General features: G+C 45.7%; 1 protein-coding gene across 2 annotated transcripts in view; it reads right to left on the reverse strand.

Annotated features, from left to right (window-relative positions):
* The window catches only part of LOC144593223 (serine incorporator 1-like), a 57,855-nt gene extending 32,896 nt beyond the window's left edge, over window positions 1–24,959 (reverse strand). For both annotated transcript variants that reach the window (XM_078398725.1, XM_078398724.1), the window contains exons 1-4: window positions 24,913–24,959; window positions 9,664–9,825; window positions 4,954–5,147; window positions 4,409–4,488 (exon numbers count right to left, since the gene is read on the reverse strand). In XM_078398725.1, coding sequence (XP_078254851.1) covers window positions 4,409–4,488; window positions 4,954–5,147; window positions 9,664–9,825; window positions 24,913–24,948 — 472 coding nt within the window. In that variant the 5' untranslated portion in view covers window positions 24,949–24,959. The remainder of the gene's footprint in view (window positions 1–4,408; window positions 4,489–4,953; window positions 5,148–9,663; window positions 9,826–24,912) is intronic.
* Window positions 24,960–25,887: the final 928 nt, after the last annotated feature.

Consider the following 25,887-nt stretch of genomic DNA (forward strand, 5'->3'; position numbering starts at 1 on the left):
TTTACAAGAATGATCCCAGTAATGATTGAGTTAACATATGATGAGCATTTGACAACACTGGACCTGTACTCAATAGACAATAGGTGCAGGAGTAGGCCATTCGGCCCTTCGAGCCAGCACCACCATTCAATGTGATCATGGCTGATCATTCTCAATCAGTACCCCGTTCCTGCCTTCTCCCCATACCCCCTGACTCCGCTATCCTTAAGAGCTCTATCTAGCTCTCTCTTGAAAGCATCCAAAGAATAGGCCCCTAAGGATGCTGGTCTGTACGGAGTTTGTACATTCTCCCCGTGACCGCTTGGGTTTTCTCCCAGATCTTCGGTTTCCTCCCACATTCCAAAGACATACAGGTTTGTAGGTTAATTGGCTTGGTATAAATGTAAATTGTCCCTAGTGTGTAGGATAGTGTTAATGTGCGGGGATCACTGGTCAGTGCAGACTCGGTGGGCCGAAGGGTTTGTTTCTGCGCTATATCTCTGAATTGAACTAAACTAAACTAAACTCCTCACAATACTCTAAAGGCAGTCTGACCAGTGCCTTATAAAACTTCAGCATTAAATCACTTTCTTAGGGATTAACCACTTTCTTAACCTGCCCAGGGAGCCTCACATCAGATGCCATGCAATTTGTGATTACGGCAACCTGCGAATGGACAAGAAGGAGAAACACTTGCCCAAGATGAGGAGGTGAGATAGCTGCATCTCAGAGGCTCATCCTCGTACGATCAGTGGAACGGAAATCATTTCCAGGCATATTATCACGATGAAGGATAAAGAGAATTTATGTGCATCTGCAGTTCAACGTAGGAAGTTTTTCATGTTTTACAGAACATCCCGTGACTGTGAAAGTTTTGTAAACTTCCACATCAACACAATAGAATGAGAAAGATACAACAAAGATGGTGGGACCCTCTAGAGTGGCAGCCACAAGTCAGCCATTACAAAATAATTTCATACATTTTTCAAAGCTTTGACCTCGAATTCTTTCAAGCAATCTTCCTTCTTCAGTGGAAGATTCACGAAGCACTCAGAGAAATGTATTAGATGCCCTTCATTTGTTGAAGGGCTATTGATTGCCTCCAAATGGGAAAACTAAGCCAACTATTTGTTTTAATAGGTCAGTGCACCCAATATCAAGGGCAATGGTTAAACATGGAGATGTAGAAACATGAGGATGAATTATTTTTAGTAATGATGCCTTGAAGATCACATTACAGCAGGGTGATTGGCTGGGTATCTACCTCCGCAACAAGAGGTCCAGCTGTAGGAGAGACTGCTACTACGTTTGTGAATTCAATTTTTTGACTCTGATAATCCGAGGAATAAATAAGTAAGATGCACAATAACAGAAAGAGAACTATCAAGTTAAAGAGGGGCATTTTTTCCCAAGTACTCTGAATTATAGTCCTGAGGCCAGTCTTCTACATAAGAAGAAACAATGGAAGCCAAATTGTGGACGCAGCCCAGACCTTCGCACAAACCACCCTCCCTTCCATGGATTCCATGGACACTGTGGACAGAGCTCCAGACCGAACCAAGACCACCGGCAAAGGAGAGACTACTGTGTCCGATTAGCTGTTGTTGGATCAACTCACCTGAACCGCGTCAGCCCTCCTCTTTATAAACCAAGGCAGTTCCAGGCAGAGAGGGACAGGAATAAAAGGGGGACAAGAATAAAAGGGGGACAGGAATAAAAGGGGGTCAGGAATAAAAGGGGGACAGGAATAAAAGGGGGACAGGAATAAAAGGGGGACAGGAATAAAAGGGGGACAGGAATAAAAGGGGGACAGGAATAAAAGGGGGACAGGAATAAAAGGGGGACAGGAATAAAAGGGGGACAGGAATAAAAGGGGGACAGGAATAAAAAGGGGACAGGAATAAAAGGGGGACAGGAATAAAAGGGGGACAGGAATAAAAGGGATTAAAAGTACCATTAGCAAATTTGCCGATGATACAAAGCTAGGTGACAGTGTGAACTGTGAGGAAGATGATATGAGGTTGCAGGGTGACTTGGACAGGTTGTGTGAGTGGGCGGATGCATGGCAGATGCAGTTTAATGTGGATAAGTGTGAGGTTATCCACTTTGGTGGTAAGAATAGGAAGGCAGATCATTATCTGAATGGTGTCAAGTTAGGAAAAGGGGACGTACAACGTGATCTGGGTGTCCTAGTGCATCAGTCACTGAAAGGAAGCATGCAGGTACAGCAGGCAGTGAAGAAAGCCAATGGAATGTTGGCATTCATAATGAGAGGAGTTGAGTATAGGAGCAAAGAGGTCCTTCTGCAGTTGTGCAGGGCCCTAGTGAGACCGCACCTGGAGTACTGTGTGCAGTTTTGGTCTCCAAATTTGAGGAAGGATATTCTTGCTATTGAGGGCGTGCAGCGTAGGTTCACTAGGTTAATTCCCGGAATGGCGGGACTGTCATATGTTGAAAGACTCGAGCGACTAGGTTTGTATACACTGGAATTTAGAAGGATGAGAGGGGATCTTATCGAAACGTATAAGATTATTAAGGGTTTGGACATGTTAGAGGCAGGAAACATGTTCCCATGTTGGGGGAGTCCAGAACCAGGGGCCACAGTTTAAGAATAAGGGGTAGGCCATTTAGAACGGAGATGAGGAAAAACTTTTTTAGTCAGAGAGTTGTAAATCTGTGGAATTCTCTGCCTCAGAGGGCAGCGGAGGCCAATTCTCTGAATACATTCAAGAGAGAGCTAGATAGAGCTCTTAAAGATAGCGGAGTCAGGGGTATGGGGAGAAGGCAGGAACGGGGTACTGATTGGGAATGATCAGTCATGATCACATTGAATGGCGATGCTGGCTCGAGGGGCCGAATGGCCTCCTCCTGCACCTATTGTCTATTGTCTATTGGGACGGGAATAAAAGGGGGACGGGAATAAAAGGGGGACGGGAATAAAAGGAGGACAAGATGTAGTCATTGCCAACCTGGCATCATCCCTGAAGTCACATGGCATATAAAATTATGAGGGGAATAGATAAGCTTACTGCACAGAGTCTTTTTTTACCAAAGTTGGGGAATTCAGAAATAGATGCCATTGGTTTAAGGTGAGAGGGGAAAGATTTCATCGGAATCTGAGGGACACCTTTTTTACACAGAGGGTTGTGGGTATATGGAACATGCTGCTGGAGAAAATGCTAGATGCAGGTGCAATAGCAACGTTTAAAAGAGATTTGGACAGGTACATGGATAGGAAAGATTTAGATATGGGCCAAAAAGGGGCCTAACCCTAACCCTAATGCTTCTAATATAGATGGGGCAGATTGGTCAGCAAGGACAAGTTGGACCGAAGGGCCTGTTTCCTTGCTCTATGACTCCATCACCAGAATAGTCCACCAAGTGAAAATTCAGAAGCGTAACACTGGTGCATAAAATAGTGGATTGCATTTAGCTTTCAAATTTCTAATAAAATTCTTTCACATATATAGCAAATAAAAATGTTGTGCTGTATAATAGGACTCCTAATTCTATAAAGTTATTATTTCTCTAGAGATGCTGTCTGCTGGTAGCACAGCCCGATTAGAAATGCCAGTAAGGATCTCTGGGATGCAGTAAACTGGTTTCTGAACATACCTGATACAACACCAAAATGGACAGAAGGGTTTGAAGCTCCTTATGACTTTCTGGAAAACTAGAAGTCTGTGTCTTAATAAAAACAATAGACACCAAGTTGTTGTGGGATACAAATGTTATCAAATGATGAGCTAAATGTATGAATGTGACAAATGTAATTGTTTAGAGACACGGTAGCATTGCTCCTCATTATGTATTTGATTTCTGCTACTCGTAAATGATCAAGTTTAGTTTAGTTTAGTTTAGAGATACAGCGCGGAAACAGGCCCTTCAGCCCACCGGGTCCGCGCCGACCAACGATCCCTGCACATTGACACTACCCTACACCCACTAGGGACAATTTTTACATTTACCAAGCCAATTCACCTACAAACCTGTACGTCTTTGGAGTGTGGGAGGAAACCGAAGATCTCGGAGAAAACCCATGCAGGTCACGGGGAGAACGTACAAACTCCGTACAGACGGCACCCGTAGTCAGGATCGAACCTGAGTCACCGGCGCTGTATTTGTTGTAAGGCAGCAACTCTACCGCTGCGCCACCGTGCCTGCCAGTGTTAATAAAAACTGAAATCAAATATTAAGCACTGTTTAATACAATGCAACTATGAAAGCTTTTATGAAGGTAAACTTGCCATGAAGATTTTGCCTATTACCATATATATCATAAAATCACCTTTTGATTTATGATTTTATCTACTGAGGTATTATTAATTCCTGAAATATTAGTTTCACACGGCAGGATTTCAAAGATGAATGTACATACACTAAAAAGTTCTTCAAAATGTTCATTCACGAGATGCAACTTTACACTTACCTCGACTGAAGTAACCTTCTGGGATATAAAATGCGGCAACCATTAGTATTACAAGTGCGCCAAACTTGAAGAGCCAGAAACTGAAAAGAAAATGTTTAAAAAAGCTATTGGTCATAAATTTCTCTAATTGTCTTTTATACTTCTTCTTATGCTGTCCTGGTTTTAACTATGTGTCACAACTGACATTCAAAAACATAAAAGAAACCTTTGAGTTATTTTATCATAAATCAATTCACATGATAATTAATGTTAAACAAAACTGATTTGCTTTTAATATTAGGAGTTGCTTGGCACTCATGTGCAAAGAATGAATCACCGTTGATAGATTCTTGGTGAATTCTATACCCTTGCAAGCAACTTTGACTTCCATGAGTCATATCAATAAATAAATGGAATTCCCAGAATATGCCGCGTGCAAACAAGGTTAATATCAATAGGATTTTTAATATCGTCTATTCCTTTTATTACCAAATAATTTAAAAAACCTGATCCAAATATGCAATCTCTTGCAACTTGCATAAAGCAACTTGCAAAGGTAAACTTACCCATTGTGTACAAGGGCCCTGGGATCTTTGCTGTTTCTCACATTGATCATAAGCAGAGCTAACAACAAAAAGAAAGTGGCCATTCCGAAGCAGGTCCGGTACACAGACTTATAACCAACTAACACTCTGCAAACTGCAGGATCATCCTCTTCAGCCAACTGGGAATTATAGCCAAACTCGCAGAATCCTGGAATCTGAAAGGTGATTTTTTCAGTGTCATTATTTGTGGCGAAAGAGAGAAAAAAACATTTAATATATCCTCAGAATGCATGGAGTATATACATAACAGATTTATTCCATGCACTTTGGAAATGCATGCATTAAAAGTAATTGCCTTGCATTGCTTGCATGTGTATGAGCCAAAAAACTTGTCGGCCATCTATATAAAAGCAAAAGCAAATCCACAACAGCATGTGACCTTCAGTACTAATTCAAAAAAATAATTCATTTGACAGTCAATTAATTTGACTAATGTGTATAGGGATGTGCAAAGAGGGTGGCAAATGTCTTAAAATTCCAGGGAAAACATGACGTTCTTTCTCAGTCACATGCTTCAATGGCCACCTTGCCACACTTGTGCAAGGAGATACTGACAGCTGCAGATGAAACAGTGGGTATATAGATGCATGAACGCTGAAATGCAAATGTTAAATTTCCCTTCAATGTATTATTCTCGTAAAGGTCCAGACCACAATTTGAAATCCTGCTATGCAATGACCATCACCACACCACCACTTCCCTACCTTCACCACCACCGCACTAATGGCAGGCTCCATCTTAACACAAATTCCAACTCGTTGAGGGAGGGATTGTGGGTCAGAATAAACCCTGGTCATAAAACTACCGCTCAGTCACTCCCTCTCCTGAGTTGCTGTCAAAGCTAACGAAATTGCTTCTTAATGTAACTAGCATTCAGAAATATTCAAACTTTTAAATGTTAAATGTTTACAACGTTTAAAATCATAAATTAAAAACCTGAAACTGAAAATATTTAAATACAATTAAATGTTTAAAATATCTACAAATTCTGCCACTACTTTATGACTTATTGGCAATGTCATTTCTTCTAATGCCCTGTAAATATTCTTCGAATTGTAATAAATGTAAAATAACTCCCCAGACTATTCCAAATGTGCCATTGAAATGGCCGTGCATGCTGTGGTGAACAAGGCAGTACCTCTGTAACCCCAGACTTTCATTCGGAATTCAACGAAGAGTCTGATGTCAAAGTGCAGTTAGTAAAACACCAAAGTGCAGTTAGTAAAACACCTAATGGTCAGCAAGTCTTGGACATCCACAAAGATGTAAAGGCCACGCGGAAATACCAAACTGCTCACACTTTCTTTAGCGTAGCTTAGTTTTTAGTTTAGAGATACAGCGCAGAAACAGGCCTTTCAGCCGACCGAGTCCACGCCGACCATTGATCCCAGTACACTAGCACTACCCTACACACACTATGGACAACTTACAATTCTCCCAAGCCAATCAGCTTACAAACCTGTACGTCTTTGGCCCGTGGGAGGAAACCGGAGCTCCCGGAAAAAACCCACGCAGGTCACGGGGAAACTCCATATACACAGCCCCCCTAGTCAGGATCGAACCTGGGTCTCTGGCGCTGTAAGGCAGCAACTCTACCCCTGTGCCACCTTGCCACACTTGTGCAAGGAAATACTGACAGTTGCAGATAGACGATAGACAATAGGTGCAGGAGGAGGCCATTCGGCCCTTTGGGCCAGCACCACCATTCAATGTGATCATGGCTGATCATTCTCAATCAGTACCCCGTTCCTGCCTTCTCCCCATACCCCCTGACTCTGCTATCCTTAAGAGCTCTATCTAGCTCTCTCTTGAATGCATACTGAGACTTCGCCTCCACTGCCTTCTGAGGCTGTGAATTCCACAGATTTACAACTCTCTGACTGAAAAAGGTTTTCCTCATCTCCGTTCTAAATGGCCTACCCCTTATTCTTAAACTGTGGCCCCTGGTTCTGGACTCCCCCAACATTGGGAACATGTTTCCTGCCTCTAACGTGTCCAATGCCTTAATAATCTTATATGTTTCGATAAGATCCCCTCTCATCCTTCTAAATTCCAGTGTATACAAGCCTAGCCGCTCCAGTCTTTCAACTTACAACAGTCCCGCCATTCCGGGAATTAACCTAGTAAACCTACGTTGCACGCCCTCAATAGCAAGAATATCCTTCCTCAAATTTGGAGACCAAAACTGCACACAGTACTCCAGGTGCGGTCTCACTAAGGCCCTATACAACTGCAGAAGGACCTCTTTGCTCCTATACTCAACTCTTCTTGTTATGAAGGCCAACACTCCATTGGCTTTCTTCACTGCCTGCTGTACCTGCATGCTTCCTTTCAGTGACTGATGCACGAGGACACCACGATCTCGTTGTATGTCCCCTTTTCTTAACTTGACACCATTCAGATAATAATCTGCCTTCTTATTCTTACCACCAAAGTGGATAACCTCACACTTATCCACATTAAACTGCATCTGCCATGCATCCGCCCATGCACACAACCTGTCCAAGTCACCCTGCCCAGATGAAACAGTGGGTATCGATGCAAGAACATTGAAATGCAAGAACTCTGGGCTGTTGGTTATAAAGAGCTGCACATTTGTTGGAGTGGATTCCTTAAGATAGTTGCTGGAATCATTCAATGGGAAAATAATCCACAAACGCTACCAGTTATTCATTTAATAAAGAAATTAGTGAGGGATCATTTTCTTCACTACATTTGGACATAAGGTACATCTTCTGTACTGTACTGCACTCAGAGGAAAATAAAATTGTTCTGATTACGTGCACTCATAGTAGAGAAATCATTTAGTTTAGTTTAGTTTAGAGATACAACATGGAAACAGGCCCTTCGGCCCATCGAGTCCGCACCGACCAGCGATCCCCGCACCTTAACACTATCCTACACACACTAGAGACAATTTACACATACACCAAGCCAATTAACCTACAAACATGCACGTCTTTGGAGTGTGGGAGGAAACCGAAGATCTTAGAGAAAACCCACGCGGCCAAGGGGAGAACGTGCAAACTCCGTACAGACAGCACCTGTAGATGGGATGGGACCTGGGTCTCTGACACTGCAAGGGAGCATGTCTATCACTGCACCACTGTGCTGCCCAATTAGAAATCAGTTTGAGATATGGGATTGATCTGCATGTGGAGATGTGGGGATTAATCAGTGTTAGTCAGCAGGGCATTATTAAAGGAAGATACTGTCTGACTCAGTTCATTGATTTTTATCAAGGTGATGGCTACAGGTCTTGATGAAGGTAATGTGGTTGATGCAGTCAAAATGGATTTCAATAATGCCTTCGACTAAGTCCCACATGGGAACCTGGTGCGTGGGATCTACTGCAAATTGACAAATTGTGTGTGGCTTTGGAGACAGGGTGTGATTATCAAGGCTGGATTTTGCAATTAGAAACCCATGATTGCTTATGCACTGCATGGATCCGTGCTAGGACTTTTGCCGTTTGTTAAACACATTTACAATCTGGATAAGAATGCCGGAGGTATGATCAGCAAGTACGCAGATAATGTGAACGGGAAAGCTGCTGTTGATAGTGGGGAGGGTAATTTTTGCATCTCGAATGATATTGATGTGGTGGTGAGATGGGCAGAGAAATGACATGCGAAGTTTAATCCTGAACAAGGAGAAGTGAAGAATCTTGTGAAGGCTAATCGGTATAGGGAGGATTAAGAAGACCAGAAAGGCACAATGAATGATAGGACCCCAGGAGCAGGAGAGCCTAGCATGTATGTCCAAGGACCTTTGAAGGCAGTAGTGCTGGCGGTAGATAAGCTGTTTATGAAGGCATACAAAATGCTTGCCTTCATTAGCCAGGCATAGAATATAATGGCAAAAGAGTTATGGAACAGCAACATAAAATATTAATTCACAGCCTGAGTACTCCTGACCACACTGCAGGCCAGCTGTGATTGCACTGGAGAAGGTGCAAAGGAGATGCACCAGGATGTTGTGCAAAAAGTGACATTTCGGGTCATGACACTTCTTCGTGGGTGAGTGGAGTGTCCATATTTGATGACGAAACAAGACCTGGGGCACTGGCTCATCTTGGGCTCCCTTTAATCTACTTAGAATTCACAACTGGTGGGAGATCCTGAGTTTGCGAGCAATTTGCTAGCCACTTTCTTGAAGTCCATTCACTTTTTGCCACATCAGCAGGAGATATTTTCATTCATCGTCTAGATTTAGAAGGATGAGAGGGGATCTTATCGAAACATATAAGATTATTAAGGGGTTGGACACGTTAGAGGCAGGAAACATGTTCCCAATGTTGGGGGAGTCCAGAACCAGGGGCCACAGTTTAAGAATAAGGGGTAGGCCATTTAGAACGGAAATGAGGAAAAACCTTTTCAGTCAGAGAGTTGTAAATCAGTGGAATTCTCTGCCTCAGAGGGCAGTGGAGGCCAATTCTCTGAATACATTCAAGAGAGAGCTAGATAGAGCTCTTAAGGATAGCGGAGTCAGGGGGTATGGGGAGAAGGCAGGAACGGGGTACTGATTGAGAATGATCAGCCATGATCACATTGAATGGCGGTGCTGGCTCGAAGGGCTGAATGGCCTCCTCCTGCACCTATTGTCTATTGTCCATCATGTACAATTTTCAGACAATTAACTTACGAGTACAAGTTTGATTCTGCACCATACCTTTCTCATTTGATCTTCCACTCCAGGTACAAGCATAATGCCGGCCATAGATGTACCAATTAATAAAATAGTTGTATACACCAATCGTGTTACAATTGAAGCTCTCCCAGTTGGACAGCATGAGCACACCAGACATGGAGCACCACCGCACAAACATGGGATCTGTAAACAAGAAGGTTGAGTTAATTTTAAAATTGGCTCAGCAACTTAGCTTTGTAGCAAGTTCACATCAATGACCGGAACGAAAGCAAAACTTTCAACCAGCATAATAACTTTTTTTAATGCGAGCAAATACAAAATACTGTCTGTTGATTAGAATAGCAGTGGGCAGCTAAGAACTCTATCTCAGAGATATGTTCCCAAATGGAAAAAAAACCCTTCTACATAATTAATAGAATGTGTGGAGAATTCCATCAACTTGCTAACTATGCCAGGCATTTATATCCTGACCCAGATTTGAACCCAGTATTAAAGATGCAAAGACATCATCGTTGACTTGTGGAGCCAGGGGTCATAGTAGGCAGCACTGGAGAAATTGAAATACGCTTGAAATGTTATTTTATTTTGCAAAATGCAGGCCTGCTTTAGAGATGACAAGCTCCTAAATAAAATGTGAATTGGATGCAGTCCAATCAGTTTGAAAATAAGCAGGAAAGGACCTTAGATTATTACAATAAAATCTACAGACCGATATAAGGTGCCAGAAAATGATTCAAAAGGAGGGCAACTATGATAATATCAAAGGGATCGTTTTGTGTCCTTACATTGACAGCCCAGAAGTCCCACTTGTAGAGAGTACATAGAACAATAGACAATAGGCAATAGACAATAGGTGCAGGAGTAGGCCATTCAGCCCTTCGAGCCAGCACCGCCATTCAATGCGATCATGGCTGATCACTCTCAATCAGTACCCCGTTCCTGCCTTCTCCCCATACCCCCTCACTCCGCTATCCTTAAGAGCTCTATCCAAGAACACAGAACATAAAAGTGTATAGCACAGGAATAGGCCTTTCAGCCCCCAATGTCTGTGCAAAACATGATGTCAAGTTAAACTAATCTCCTCTGACAATAATAGACAATAGACAATAGGTGCAGGAGTAGGCCATTCAGCCCTTCGAGCCAGCACCGCCATTCAATGCGATCATGGCTGATCACTCTCAATTAGTACCCCGTTCCTGCCTTCTCCCCATACCCCCTCACTCCGCTATCCTTAAGAGCTCAATCCAGCTCTCTCTGCGTGTGGTCCATATCTCTCCATTCCTTGCATATCCATTGCCTATCTAAAAGCCTCTTAAATGCCATCAACCAGTGTGTTCCAGGAACCCCACAGTGTGTATAATAATTTCTCCCCACACCTTTAAGTTTTGCTCCTCTCACCTTAATGCCCTCCAGTCTTTGACATTTCCACCCTGGGAAATGTCTTGAATCTGGAAGTGACAGTACTGAGATAGTAGTAAATTGAGACTCTGGCCAGGGTGGTGTGGGTCTCTGATGATATTAGGTGCCACCTTGAGACAGTGCTTCCAGTGGATCTCTTTGGTGATAGGAAGTCAATACCCGTGATGGACTGTGCGATGTCCACCACTTTCTGCAGGCTCCTTCGTTCGTCGACTGAACCAAGCCATGATGCAACCAATTATATGCTCTCCACCGTACACGTGTAGAGATTGGATGACATATATTCTGTATTTCCTTTAAAACAAAGCCCCTCATTGGCTGTGAGGGCTTTGGGATATGAAAGACACCAAATGAGACCAAGTCTTTCTGTTAGATATTGACCAAAGTCCTAAAGGATAATCATGTCGTACATAAAAACATGGGGCGGCACGGTAGCGCAGCGGTAGAGTTGCTGCTTTACAGCGAATGCAGCGCCGGAGACTCAGGTTCGATCCTGACTACGGGTGCTGCACTGTAAGGAGTTTGTACGTTCTCCCCGTGACCTGCGTGGGTTTTCTCCGAGATCTTCGGTTTCCTCCCACACTCCAAAGACGTACAGGTATGTAGGTTAATTGGCTGGGCAAATGTAAAAATTGGCCCTAGTGGGTGTAGGATAGTGTTAATGTACGGGGATCGCTGGGCGGCACGGACTTGGAGGGCCGAATAGGCCTGTTTCCGGCTGTATAGATATGATATGATATGATATGATATGATTCCAAAGACGTACAGGTTTGTAGGTTAATTGGCTTGTTATAAATGTAAATTGCCTCTAATGTGTGTAGGATAGGGCTAGTGTATGGGGATTGCTGGTTGGCGTGGACTTAGTCGGCTGAAGGGCTGGTTTCCACACTGTATCTCTAAACTAAACTAAAATAAAAGCCAAGATTTTAAGGTAAACTAGACCCGTTGGGCCCAAACCTCTCCTGCATTGGTTCAGCGCCCTCTCCTCCCCCACTCCCCCCTCCTCTCTCCCCCCCACTTCCCTCCCTCCCCTCTCCCCCCCCCCCCACCCCTCCCTCCCCCTGCCCTCTTCCCCACCTCCCCTCTCCCCCCTCCCCTCTGTAAGATTGTTTGGAATGATGTGTAACCTCAGATTCCATTGTAGCACAGCCTACAACTAAGCCAAGTTTCATCTCTTCCCAAGTTTCATCTCAAAGTCAAGTTTCATCTCAATTTCCTCTCACCTATAGACACGTCACTAGCAACTGAACCATCCTACCAAAAACTGGAGAGCAGTCACCCTTTGAGTGAATAACTTGTTCCTGAGGTCCCTCTTAAATCTCTCTCCTTTCAACCTAATGCCCTCTAATTTTTTTATTCTGTATGCTGGAAAAAAGATTGTGAGTGTTCATTTTATCCATACCCGTCATCATCTTGTATACCTCAATAAGGTCAGCCCTCAGTGTCCTGCACTCCAAATAAAGCCCTGGCCTATCCAACCTCTCCCTATAACTCAGGCCCAGGTAACATTGTGGTGAATCTCATTTGTGGAACATGCAGACAACTGCAATAGCTTTCAATGCGTCATCATGTCGTCAGAATGCCCGAGAGTCGACTGCCAAAACAGCTTCTGTATGGAGAACTGTGTCAGGGCAAGCGCTCAGTAGGACAGAAGAAACGGTTTAAGGACTGCCTCAAAGTGTCCCTCAAAGACTTGGACATCAACCTCAGCACTTGGGAGTCTCTTGCTCTAGATCGTCCAACCTGGCGTAGCAAGCTCACCGCAGGAGCCCGTGCAGCAGAGAACAGACGCACTGCAGAGGCCCAGAGGAAACGCATCGCGCGCAAGGCCCGGGCTATCTCCACTACCACTGCAGCAGCCATCCACTTGTGTCCTACGTGTGGGCGTGCCTTCTGGGCCCGGTTTGGCCTCACCAGTCACCAATCCTCCAACTGAAAGTGAAGTCATGGCCATCTTCGAACCCGAAGGACGAACAACAACACTGATGCAAAACTTTGTCTGTTTCAGCATGGTGTTGCACAGGGAATGCTGTGTTGTGAACTTTGCAATTTAAGTTTGTACTTTTCTTGCATCTTTCACAATGTTAAGTGAGATAGAATACTGCTTTAAACATCAGAACTAGATGGTTTAGAGCAATTTCTTCACCAAAGTCTTTGACCAATCTTCGTTACCTTTCTTATGTTTTTCAATTATTGATGTCATGTTTTCTTTTGAATGTGAAGAGCTTTGGGATGTTTTTCAATATTAATAGGCAATATTTACACCGATCAGTCATTTTTTAAACAGCGGCTTTCTTTGTCTTGCAAAGTTTTCGGGTGCAATGAAATGATTTTCAAACTTGCCCAGAGCAATCAGCAATGTTGAATTTTATTCATGACATCATTTCACTTCATCAATCTGCAATGTTCCTGTTTCTAGACCTGACTGTGTTTACACTTATAATTGTAACTAATTATTCAAGTTAGTTCGTGCAGAGAATTGAGTTTGTCTTACGTAGACCTTTAAGCTATTTTTAACACAGTTAATATTGGTTAACCTGTAAACAAATATCAGTTCCATTGATTCCAACGCTGGATGCAACGGAACTAAAAGAAGAGGAATGTGAAAGAAAGTGCAATCAATGGCATTCAACTAGACAGATGATATGGTAGATCAATAGACTCCAATCGAGGCCATTGGAGTGGTGCAACGGGTAGAGCTGTTGCCTCACAATGCTAGATACCCAAGTTCGATCCTGACCTCAGCTGCTGCCTGTGTGGAGTTTGCACGTTCTCAATAGACAATAGACAATAGGTGCAGGAGTAGGCTATTCAGCCCTTCGAGCCAGTACCGCGATTCAATGTGATCATGCCTGATCATCCTCAATCAGTACCATGTTCCTGCCTTCTCTCCATACCCCCTGACTCTGCTATCAATAAGAGCTCTATCTAGCTCTCTCTTGAAAGCATCCAGAGAATTGGCCTCCGCTGCCTTCTGAGGTAGAGAATTCCACAAATTTACAACTCTCTGAGTGAAAAAGCTTTTCCTCATCTCTGTTCTAAATTACCTACCCCTTATTCTTAAACTGTGGCCCCTGGTTCTGGACTCCCCCAACATTGGGTACGTTTCTCCCTGTGACTGGATGGGTTTCCTCTGGGTGCTCCGGTTTCCCCCCAGATCCCAAAGAGGTGTGAGTTTGTAGATTAATTAGCTTTAATAAATCGCCCCAAGTTTGTAGGAGGTGGATGCAAAAAGAGAAATACTATGGAACTAGTGTGAACAGGTGATCGATGGGCAGCGAGGATTCAGTGGGCCGAATGGCCTATTTCCATGCTGTATTTTTTATTCATGCATTTTACTTGCTGATCCCAATAGTAAATTTCAGTCGCACCCGAGGTTCAAAACCTCATATGAGGAACCGCACCTCATATTTCGCTTGGGCAGTTTACACCCCCCCAGCGGTATGAACATTGACTTCTCTAACTTCAGGTAGTCCCTGCTTCCCCTCCCTATCCCCTTCCCTTCCCAGTTCTCCCACTATTCTTCCTGTCTCTGACTACATCCTATATTATAGACAATAGACAATAGACAATAGGTGCAGGAGGAGGCCATTAGGCCCTTCGAGCCAGCACCGCCATTCAATGTGATCATGGCTGATCATTCTCAATCAGTACCCCGTTCCTGCTTTCTCCCCATACCCCCTGACTCTGCTATCCTTAAGAGCTCTATCTAGCTCTCTCTTGAATGTATTCAGAGAATTGGCCTCCACTGCCCTCTGAGGCAGAGAATTCCACAGATTCACAACTCTCTGACTGAAAAAGTTTTTCTTCATCTCTGTTCTAAATGGCCTACCCCTTATTCTTAAACTGTGGCCCCTGGTTCTGGACTCCCCCAACATTGGGAACATGTTTCCTGCCTCTAACATGTCCAACCCCTTAATAATCTTATACGTTTCGATAAGATCCCCTCTCATCCTTCTAAATTCCAGTGTACACAAACCTAGTCGCTCCAGTCTTTCAACATAGGACAGTCCCGCCATTCCGGGAATTAACCTAGTAAACCTACGCTGCACGCCCTCAATAGCAAGAATATCCTTCCTCAAATTTGGAGACCAAAACTGCACACAGTACTCCAGGTGCGGTCTCACTAGGGCCCTGTACAACTGCAGAAGGACCTCTTTGCTCCTATACTCAACTCCTCTTGTTATGAATGCCAACATTCCATTGGCTTTCTTCACTGCCTGCTGTACCTGCATGCTTCCTTTCAGTGACTTTGTCCCGCCCCCTCCCCTGACATCAGTCTGAAGAAGGGTCTCGACCCGAAATGAGGAAAAACTTTTTCACTCAGAGAGCTGTAAATCTATGGAATTCTCTGCCTCAGAAGGCAGTGGAGGCCAATTCTCTGAATGCATTCAAGAGAGAGCTGGATAGAGCTCTTAAGGATAGCGGAGTCAGGGGGTATGGGGAGAAGGCAGGAACGGGGTACTGATTGAGAATGATCAACCATGATCACATTGAATGGTGGTGCTGGCTAGAAGGGCCGAATGGCCTCCTCCTGCACCTATTGTCTATTGTCTATGAGGCTGAGGGCCAGCAATCAGAATCGGTCCTCCAGCACTTCCTCTTCTGTGACGTGGACTCTATTCAAGACATCATTATTAACTTCCCTAAATCCCCTAGCATCCATATCATTCTCCATGGTATACCCCAACAGCTGCTGACGACCTTCTACCGCTGCACCATAAAGAGCATCCTAACACATGGCATCCCTGTGTGGTATCTCAGCTGCACGGAGGCAGAGAGGAAAGCTCTTCAGCGGGTAGTCCATAGAGCTCAGAGGACCATTGGAACACAGCTACCAGCCTTGGAGGGCATCTACAACACACGATGCCTCAGAAAAGCCACCAGCATCCACAAAGACTCTTCACACCCCTGCAACAGTCTGTTCGAACTTCTACCATCGGGCAGACGATACAATGCCTTCTACGCCCGCACCTCCAGACTCAGGAACAGCTTCATCCCCAGGCCCATAGCTGCTATGAACCGGTCTTGTTGAGCCGGATGGCCACATCGCACAGTGATCCGGCACAGATCCACTTGCACCTTATTCTGTTTTAAAACTGTTCTAATTTGTTTCATTGGTTTGTTTAAATTAATACTGACTAGCTAATTAATTTATTGCATCGTATGGGAGGCGCATTCCCAATCTCGTTGTACCCCTGTACAATGACAATAAAGATATATTGTATATTGTATTGTATTGTATATACAGATCCTAATCCATCTCCTCTGCCTCCATACATAGATGACATTGTTAATCCTTGTGGCCCTATTATCCCCCTTGTTACTCTTTTGCGCTTAATATATCAATAGAATATCTTTTGGGGGGGGGGGGGGGGGGGGGGGTCAAGACCTTATCTTCAAAACCTATTACGTGCTATCTTTTTGCACTCCTGAATTCCCTCTTACATGCCCTTTACTCCACAACACATTCATTACTCCCAGCTGCCAATACTAGACATATCTTATATTTATTTTTCCAGACCAGATCTTCGATATTTCATGTTCCAGTGCCCCTACTTCTGTTGAGATTGCCCTTCATTCTAACCGGAATGTGTTGGGAGCTAAACTCTCCTTATTTCACCCTCCTACTTGCCACATGTCCCTTTCCCTGCAAACGGCCTCCCACGATAAACTTTTTGGAAATTCCTGTCTAATACTATTAAAATTGGCCATGCCCAATTTAAGTCTTCAATGCTTAGGTCAGACCTCTCCTCTCAGTTCAGTTCAGTTTCGTTTAGTTTATTGTCCAGTGCACCGAGGTACAGTGAAAAGCTTTTTGTTGCAGGCTATCCAGTCAGCAGAGAGACAATACACGATTACAGCATCTTTGATCAAACCCTCTCCTTCGACAAACACATTAAACACATCACCAAGACAGCCTTCTTCCACCTCAAAAACATCGCCCGTCTCCGTTCATCCCTCTCCTCCACAGCTGCAGAAACCCTCATCCACGCCTTCATCACCTCCCGTCTGGACTACTGCAACAGCCTCCGCTATGGTTAACCCTCAAAAATCATCAATAAACTCCAATACATCCAGAACTCCGCTGCCCGTCTACTCACCCACCCCCCGACCCGTGACCACATCACCCCCGTCCTTTACAAGCTCCACTGGCTCCCCATCCCCCAGAGAATCCAGTACAAAATCCTCCTCATGACCTACAAAGCCCTCCACAGCATGGCCCCATCCTACCTGACTGACCTCCTCCACAGACACACTCCCACCCGCACCCTCCGCTCTGCTGCTGCTAACCTCCTGTCCCCCCCCATCCGGACCAAACTCAGATCCTGGGGGGACAGGGCTTTCTCCATCGCTGTTCCCACCCTCTGGAACTCACTACCTCAAACCATCAGAGACTCCTCCTCACTCACCACATTCAAAACATCACTGAAGTCTCACCTGTTCAACACTGCCTTCAACCACTGAAGGACACCTCACCTTATTCTTCCTTTTCTGTTCGTTTATTTATTAATTTTTATGTCTTATTAACCTTGTAATGCGTCTTTGAGTGTCTAGAAAAGCGCTATACAAATGTAATGTATTATTATTATTATTATTATTATTACATTCAATCCATTTACTGTGTACAGAGATACATGATGAAGGAATAACGTTTAGTGCAAGGTAAAGCCAGCAAAGTCCGATCATGGATAATCTGAGGGTCACCAAAGAGGTAGATAGTAGTTCAAGACTGCTCTCATAGTTCTCATAACTATTTAAAAACTAATAGATTTATGGTCATTGGTCCCAAAGTGTTTTCCCACCCACACTTCAGTCACCTGCCCTGCCTTTTCTCCTAAGAGGCAGTTGAATTTTGCCCCATCTCTAATCATAGGGTTATTTTAGTAGGGTATTTGGAGATACCCTACTAAAATAACCCCATAATTCTTACAGCTATCTGTTCTCTCCCTACATATTTCTCCCTCTAACTCCCACTGACTATTGGGAGAGAGTGCCATAGAAGAATCCCATCATTGTGATTACTTACTTCTCATTTCCACCCATATAGTACCACTGAATAATCCCCCAGGAAGATCCTAAGTACCACAGTGATGTTCTCAAATCAAAACTGCAACACCATCTCCTCTCTCACTAACACCTCTATCCCTCCTGTAGCGTTGGTACCAAAATACACAGCGTTGCCAGTCCCGTCTCTCCCTCAGCCATGTTTCCATAATACCGATAATGTCCCGGTCCCATGTTCCTATCCATGCTCTGAGTTCATCTGCCTTATCTGTCTAGCCTCTTGCATTGAAATAAATGCAGGTTAAACTATCAGACTTTCCTCACCCTCTGTCCTGTTTACTGCACTTGCGCTCTCTAACTTATGTGTTTGCCGTTACCGTCTCATTTTGAAAGGCCCCTACCATGAGGCTTATGTTTGGTGACAGAATTTATTAATAAATAATTCAGTAGGAAAATAACTGCAGATGCTGGTACAAACGGAAGGTATCACAAAATGCTGGAGTAAGTAACTCAGCAGGTCAGGCAGCATCTAGGAAAGAGGAAATGGGTGACGTTTCAGTCTGAAGAAGGGTCTCGACCCAAAACGTCACCCATTCCCTCTCTCCTAGATGCTGCCCGACCTGCTGAGTTACTTACTCCAGAATTTTGTGATACCTTCAATAAATAATTCAGGTTCTTTGGCACAGCAAGATCACTTTCAGAAAACCTCAAAACTGTAGAAAATGTCACTGTGAGTCCAAGTAAGAAGAAATGATCCTCGTAGAACTCATAAATATGAGTTGTCAATGGATTGTCCCCCAGTGGGGCATCCAGGACACCACCTGACCTGTCCAGAGCTAAGCTTGCTGGGAAAATCCTAAGGCTTTGATTTGACACCTGCCTACCCCTTGCAACTTACTTGTCAAATATCGTGGTGGCAGTGAAGGGGAGGGTCTCATTGCGAATGGAAACTGGGTAAAAAGCTGTCACATACAACGCAAATATGACCCCCCCCCCCCCAGTGTATCATCTCCACCTTCAACAACATGTGCACGGGAGCCTGATGGAGGCATGTAATTAGTCTCCACTTCGAAGTTGGAAGTCAGTTTACTTTTCTTCAGAATGGAGGCACAGGAGGCTGCATCGAGCCATAGAGTGACACAGTGTGGTAACAGGCCCTTCAGCCCAACTTGCTCACACCGGCCAACATATCCCAGCTACATTAATCCCACCTGCCCGCGTTTGGTCCATATCCCTCCAAACCTGTCCTATCCATGCACCTGTCTAACTGTTTCTTAAATGTTGGGATAGTCCCAGCCTCAACTACCTCCTCCGGCAGGGCCGTCTTAATGCATGGGCCTGATGGGCACTTGCCCGGGGGTCCACGAGCATAGGGGCCCCATGCTGATCTGTGTATGTTAAGTGACTTGCAATAAATAAATACTACTTTAAAAATGTAGGTTCAATAAGTGCTTTTTTCGCAACATTTTCGGCCACTAAGTGCTTCTCACAGCGATCTGTAAGTGTTTTTCACAACAATGTAGCACCCTAAGTCATCGCTAAGTGCTTTTCGGTAAGTGCTTTTCGCCGGCACGACAGGGGGGAGCTGGTAGGGAAAGGGGGGTGGGGGAGAGTAACGGTAGGGGCCCCAGTACACTGCTTTGCCCGGGGGCCCATAATGCTGTAAAAACGGCCCTGTCCTCCGGCAGCTTGTTCCATACACCCACCAACCTCTGTGTGAAAAAGTTACCCCCTCAGATTCCTATTAATTCTTTTCCCCTTCAGCTTAAACCTATGTCCTCGGGTCCTCGATTCACCAGCGCAGTTGTTGGAATCCGCAGCAAAACAAACGGGGAGCAGACGGAGGGCACAACAGCTCAGGCAGCATCGAAGGAGGGAAGTGGACTCAGTAAGGATGAAGGGTCTTGACCCGAAACAACAACTGTTCATTCCCCTACACAGACGCTGCCTGACCCTCACAGTTTCAACAGCGGCTCCCCTTTTGTTTGTTACTTTTATAGAAATCATGTTCTCCCCTGCGTCTGAAGAACGGTCTCGAGTTTGTAGGAGGTGGATGCAAAAAGAGAAATACTATGGAACTAGTGTGAACAGGTGATCGATGGGCAGCGAGGACTCAGTGGGCCGAATGGCCTATTTCCATGCTGTATTTTTTATTCATTCATTTTACTTGCTGATCCCAATAGTAAATTTCAGTCGCACCCGAGGTTCAAAAACCTCATATGAGGAACAGCACCTCATATTTCGCTTGGGCAGTTTACACCCCCCCAGCGGTATGAACATTTTGACTTCTCTAACTTTAGGTAGTCCCTGCTTCCCCTCTCTATCCCCTCCCCTTCCCAGTTCTCCCACTATTCTCCCTGTCTCCGACTGCATCCTATCTTTGTCCCGCCCCCCCCTCCCCTGACATCAGTCTGAAGAAGGGTCTCGACCCGAAACGTCACCCATTCCTTCTCTCCTGAGATGCTGCCTGACCCGCTGAGTTACTCCAGCATTTTGTGAAATAAATTCTCCCCAGCGACAATGAGAAAGGCTTTGGGGACAGTGAGTCGCCATACACCCACTGTGTCAGCAGGGTGGGAAGTAGGCAGGGTGGGTGGACTGAGGTGGGAGACATATAGGACGGAAATGTGTTGGGAGACGATGGAAGGGGGGGAGGAGATGAAGAGCAGGAGAAAGCATGCATAGCTTTAAGAAACATAGAAACATAGAAAATAGGTGCAGGCCATTCGAGTCAGCACCGCCATTCATTGTGATCATGGCTGATCATCCACAATCAATAACCCGTGCCTGCCTTCTCCCCATATCCCTCGATTCCACTAGCCCCTAGAACTCTACCTAACTCTCTCTTAAATCCATCCAGTGATTTGGCCTCCACTGCCCTCTGTGGCAGAGAATTCCACAAATTCACAACTCTCTGGGTGAAAAAGTTCCTTCTCGCCTCGGTTTGACTGTGGCCCCTGGTTCTGGACTCGACCAACATTAAGCTGAGAGAGAGAGGCAAAGTTTAAAGGAAATGTATGGGGCAAGTTTTACTTTACACAGAGGTGGTGGGTGCCAGGAGTGGTAGAGGAGGCAGACACGATAGTGGTGTTTAAAATGCTTTTCAATAGGCGCATGGACAAGCAGGGACTGGAGGGATATGGATCACAAGCAGGCTGGGGAAATTGGTTTAACTTGGCATTTCCGGGCCGAATGGCCTGTACTGTTCCATGTTCTATTGAAAAAAAAAGTTTGGAAAATAAAATAAAATAGACTGAGAGCGGTGAGCTTTGGGAAATAGACAATAGACAATAGGTGCAGGAGGAGGCCATTCGGCCCTTCGAGCCAGCACCACCATTCAATGTGATCATTCTCAATCAGTACCCCGTTCCTGCCTTCTCCCCATACCCCCTGACTCCGCTATCCTTAAGAGCTCTATCCAGCTCTCTCTTGAATGCATTCAGAGAATTGGCCTCCACTGCCTTCTGAGGCAGAGAATTCCACAGATTCACAACTCTCTGAGTGAAAAAGTTTTTCCTCATCTCCGTTCAAAATGGCCTACCCCTTATTCTTAAACTGTGGCCCCTGGTTCTGGACTCCCCCAACATTGGGAACATGTTTCCTGCCTCTAACGTGTCCAACCCCTTAATAATCTTATACGTTTCGATAAGATCTCCTCTCATCCTTCTAAATTCCAGTGTATACAAGCCTAATATATCTATATAATTATTCTACTCTCACCCCGGGCAAGACTTATAAGGTTCCCTCTGTTATTGTACTGCTCTGTGTAATCAGGCATAAAAACACAGACATTAAACACTAACAGTCGTGTTTGATTTTGATTTCAGTTTCAAACCTCCTTCCTCAAAGCCAATACCACAATATCAAAGTGATACCACAAGGTGACCGCTGCCTCCAGACCAAATGGTGCATTAAGTTCAGTAGGTCATCAATACACCGTTGGGAAATATTTAAACCCGACCAATAAAATATAAACCGATCTGGCGTTGAAAAATGAAGTTTTTGTTCGGTTCTGGGAGATGGCATTCAGCGCTAACCAACCATAGCTGGTGGGTGCGAGACGTCAGGAGAAATATGTAGGAACTGCAGATGCTGGTTCATATACCGAAAACAGACACACAGTGCTGGAGCAACTCAGCGGCACAGGCAGCAAGCATCTCTGGAAAGAGAAATGGAACAAAGAAATTCCTTCTCTCCAGAGATGCTGCCTGTCGCACTGAGTCACTCCAGCGCTTTGCATCGGGAGAAATGTTTGACTGGACAGTAATGCATTTAATAAATGACAATTCCGCCAGTGAATATAAAAGCATTGTATCCGATCCTTGTCTTCCGACATGGGTTCGATTTTGAATATATGCTTTTCTGCACCACCACAGCACCACTGCGTTAATTAGCGATCTATCACAAGACCAGCGGCACCCGTCATAGCGGTCACCCACCGTGCCTACCCCTAAACACACGCAACAAAGCACCCGTCCCTACACACGCCAATGCACACATCCCTTCACACACCCCCCTACACACACACCGATGTACACACCCCTACACACACACAAATGCACACATTCCTACAAACACACCCACACACACCAATGTACACACCCCTACACACACACCAATGCACACATCCCTACAAACACACCCACACACACCAATGTACACACCCCTACACGCACACCAATGCACACATCCCTTCACACACCCCTACACACACACACCAATGCACACATCCCTTCACACACCCCTACACACACACACACACCAATGCACACATCCCTTCACACACCCCTACACACACACCAATGCACACATCCCTACAAACACACCCACACACACCAATGTACACACCCCTACACACACACCAATGCACACATCCCTTCACACACCCCTACACACACACACACCAATGTATGCACCCCCACACACACCAATGCACACACCAATGCACACACCAATGCAGACATCCCTACACACACACCAATGGACACACACCCACATACACCAATGCACGCATCCCTTCACACACCCCTACACACACACACACCAATGTACACACACCAATGCACACATCCTTACAAACACACACACACACCGATGTACACGCCCCTACACATACACCAATGCACACATCCCTACAAACACACACACACCGATGCACACATCCCTACACACACACATACCAATGCACACACACACACCCACACACACCACTACACACACACACCCACACACACCACTACACACGCACCAATGCACACACACCCCCACACACACCACTATATACACACCAATGCACACCCCTTCACACACACCAATGCACACATCCCTTCACACACCCCCACACACACACCAATGCATACCCCTGCACACACCAATGTACACACCCCTACACGCTCGCATCCTTACAAGGACACCCCTACACACACACACACACACACACCAATGTACGCATCTCTTCAAACATTCACCCCCACACACACACACACACACACCAATGCACATCCCTACACACACACCAATACAAACCCCTACACACATCCACCAACACACACTCCAACGCAACCACCATTGCACACCAAGCCCTACACACAAGCGCACAAACGCACCCACCCTAACACCAACCATCCCAACGCACTCACCCCTACATACACCCACCCCTACATACACCCACCCCTACATACACCCACCCCTACATACACCCACCCCTACATACACCCATCCCTACATATACCCACCCCTACAAACACCCACCCCTACATACACCCATCCCTACATATACCCACCCCTACATACACCCATCCCTACATACACCCACCCCTACATACACCCACCCCTACATACACCCACCCCTACATACACCCATCCCTACATATACCCACCCCTACAAACACCCACCCCTACATACACCCACCCCTACATACACCCACCAACGCACTCACCCCTACATACACCCACCCCTACATACACCCATCCCTACATATACCCACCCCTACATACACCCACCCCTACATACACCCACCCCTACATACACCCACCCCTACATACACCCATCCCTACATACACCCACCCCTACATACACCCATCCCTACATACACCCACCCCTACATACACCCACCCCTACATACACCCATCCCTACATACACCCATCCCTACATACACCCACCCCTACATACACCCATCCCTACATACACCCACCCCTACATACACCCATCAACGCACTCACCCCTACATACATCCATCCCAACGCACCAATCAACGAACCCACACATCAACGCACCCACACCTACAAACACCCACCCCTACACCCACCCATCAACGCACCCACCCTTACGCACACACAAACTGATCCACACCGACTCCTAGGGTGACACCGCTCTCGCCCAGCTCCCAAACACACAGCAGCAGCACCACATCTCGCACACACCCAGTAACACACACACACACACACACCCACCCAGCCGCCGCACTCACATACACCATCCTCACGCCAAAACGGACACCACACACACAGACACACACTACTGCAAACCCCCACCCACCCAGTGGACACCTGGCTACACACATACACACACTACTGCAAACCCCCACCCACCCACCCATCCATCCAGTGGACACCTGGCTACACACATACACACACTACTGCAAACCCCCACCTACCCACCCATCCATCCAGTGGACACCCGGCTACACACACACACAATATGTATCAGAAATGAGCACGCTTCAGTCTGGGACACTAGTCACGGTTGCAAACCCTTTCCCTAGTCCCCTTTACTGCCTGAGCCCCGGCTCAGTGAGTGAGTCAGTGAGTGGGGGCGCCGGGCGCTACTACATTGTTCTCACCCAGCTGCTGACAGTGGTGACCAGGCGCCAGCCCATGTTGTTGCAGTCTGCCAGCGACTGGGAGGGAGGGAGGGAGGGAGGGAGAGAAGGCGAGCCGCCTCCTCCTCCTCCTCCTCCTCCTCCTCCTCCTGACGTCAGGCAGGTGTGAACCCCTGTCTCTTCAGCACCCGGACCTCGCTGGTAAACCCAGAGCATCTTTCCTCATCAGACAATAAAAAACATCTTGCTAACCCCCCCACCCCACCCCATCCCCGCCTCCAATATTGAGAGGACCGCTGAGACTGCAGAGGTGCAATAGACAATAATAGGTGCAGGAGGAGGCCATTCAGCCCTTCGAGCCAGCACCACCATTCAATGTGACCATGGCTGATCATTCTCAATCGGTACCCCCGTTCCTGCCTTCTCCCCATACCCCCCTGACTCCGCTATCCTTAAGAGCTCTATCTAGCTCTCTCTTGAATGCATTCAGAGAATTGGCCACCACTGCCTTCCGAGGCAGAGAATTCCACAGATTCACAACTCTCTGACTGAAAAAGTTTTTCCTCATCTCAGTTCTAAATGGCCTGCCCCTTATTCTTAAACTGTGGCCCCTGGTTCTGGACTCCCCCAACATTGGGAACATGTTTCCTGCCTCTAACGTGTCCAACCCCTTAATAATCTTATACGTTTCGATAAGATCTCCTCTCATCCTTCTAAAAGAAGTCTGAAGAAGGGTCTCGACCCAAAACATCACCCATTCCTTCTCTCCTGAGATGCTGCCTGACCTGCTGAGTTACTCCAGCATTTTGTGAAATAAATACCTTTGGTTTGTACCAGCATCTACAGTAGTTTTCTTGCACTATTCGAGAGGGAGGTCAGTGTGCATGCCACCCTGATTTGGAAAATGAGAAACAGAATATAGATGCGGATGAATGCAATGCCTTCAGTTTCTCATTCCATGGATTTTCAAATGATGATGTCTGCCTTTAAAAACAT

Source organism: Rhinoraja longicauda, chromosome 4 (genome assembly GCF_053455715.1).
Source record: "Rhinoraja longicauda isolate Sanriku21f chromosome 4, sRhiLon1.1, whole genome shotgun sequence".
Taxonomy (NCBI): Eukaryota; Metazoa; Chordata; class Chondrichthyes; order Rajiformes; family Arhynchobatidae; genus Rhinoraja; species Rhinoraja longicauda.